We start from the raw sequence: 1324 nt of genomic DNA, 5'->3' as shown, positions 1-1324 counted from the left end.
TTAAGTGTGCTCCTTCCGCCTGAACAGTCTCTTGAAAGCTTGCTTGAAGTCCTCGTTGAAGCTGGTGTACAGTAGCGGGTTAATGAGCGAGTTGGTGTATCCCAGCCAGGCGAGCGCATCGGACACATGAGGCGAGGGGTTGGGCACATTCAATCCCACCAGCAGCTCTTTCAGGAAGAACGGGAGCCAGCACAGGATAAAGGCTCCCAGGATGAGCCCCAGAATCCGAGCCGCCTTCCTCTCCCGAGACGTGTAGATCTGGTTCCTCTCATCCAGCTCCGTGTCGAGCGGCACGCGGACGGCGGCGTGGTTGCGGTCGAACTCCGCGGTGTGGTCAGAGCTGGAGACGTCCGAGATGCAGAAGGCGTGCGTGACACGGCAGTGGTGCAGCGAGTTGGTGCTGTCGGTGCTGCGGCTGCTGAAGTGGCGTGAGGAGCCGCGCTTCTGGTACAGCGTTTTGGCGGCGCTGTAAATTCGGGAGTACAGGATGAGGATGAGAGTCATGGGGATGTAGAAAGCACCGAATGTGGAGTAGATGGTGTAGCCCACGTGGTCGTGCTCGATGATGCACTGCTGCGGGCCTGTCCCGTCCCCGCGCTGCCTCCAGAACAGAGGCGGAATGGAGATGAAGACGGAGATGAGCCAGACAATTGCCACCATGACGCCAGCGCGCCGGGCCGTCCTCTTGCGGGCGTACTCGATGGCTTTAGTGATGGCCCAGTAGCGGTCGAGCGCGATCACGCACAGGTGCAGGATGGAACAGGTGCAGCAGGTCATGTCGACGCTCAGCCACGCCTCGCACACGAACGGCCCCAGCAGCCAGGTCTCGGTGGTGATGTAGAGGATGCTGATGGGCATCACCAGCACGGCCACCAGGAAATCAGTGGCGGCCAGGGAGCAGATGAGGTAGTTTGCAGGGAGGTGGAGCTTCCTGGTGGTGCAGATGGCTGCGATGACAGCACCGTTCATCACGGCTGTCAGCAGCGTCACCAGCGCCAGCAGAGCCACTACGGCCAGCCGCTCCGCCAGGAGCTCCACGCTGAAGGCCGATCCTGGGGTGGCGGTGGTGTTGGTGGCGTTGGCCGGAGCGCCCAGGGTACCCTCCATCTCCATCCCTCAGTTTGGAGGATCCCTCTGCCCAGGACTAAAGCCCAAAAGACTTGCGTGCTGGATCAGTGACGGCCTGTCAGACACACAGTTAACATGCCGTTTATGTCAAATTATGTCAAGTTATTTAAAAGGATTACTAATGACTAGGGTTGCTGCAAAAAGGTGGAAAATTTCCAGTAAATTTCGGAAACATTCCAGAAATTTTGGAAATTTT

The 1324-nt window shown here is 58.3% G+C and overlaps 1 protein-coding gene across 1 annotated transcript; it reads right to left on the bottom strand.

The window, feature by feature from the left end:
* Nucleotides 1-1113, bottom strand: LOC107697492 (5-hydroxytryptamine receptor 1E). The gene has a single exon (XM_016498299.1). It carries the CDS (start codon nt 1111-1113, stop codon nt 1-3), a length of 1113 nt encoding a protein of 370 aa, XP_016353785.1.
* Between the last annotated feature and the right edge of the window lie 211 nt (nt 1114-1324).

This window comes from Sinocyclocheilus anshuiensis, unplaced genomic scaffold (genome assembly GCF_001515605.1).
Source record: "Sinocyclocheilus anshuiensis isolate Anshui unplaced genomic scaffold, SAMN03320099.WGS_v1.1 scaffold1452, whole genome shotgun sequence".
NCBI classification, from domain to species: Eukaryota; Metazoa; Chordata; class Actinopteri; order Cypriniformes; family Cyprinidae; genus Sinocyclocheilus; species Sinocyclocheilus anshuiensis.
This window is presented reverse-complemented; position numbering and strand designations above follow the sequence as displayed.

What these genes read in the sequence shown, in the direction of transcription:
- LOC107697492 (XM_016498299.1), bottom strand. Translation starts at nt 1,113, where the DNA reads ATGGAGATGGAGGGTACCCTGGGCGCTCCGGCCAACGCCACCAACACC.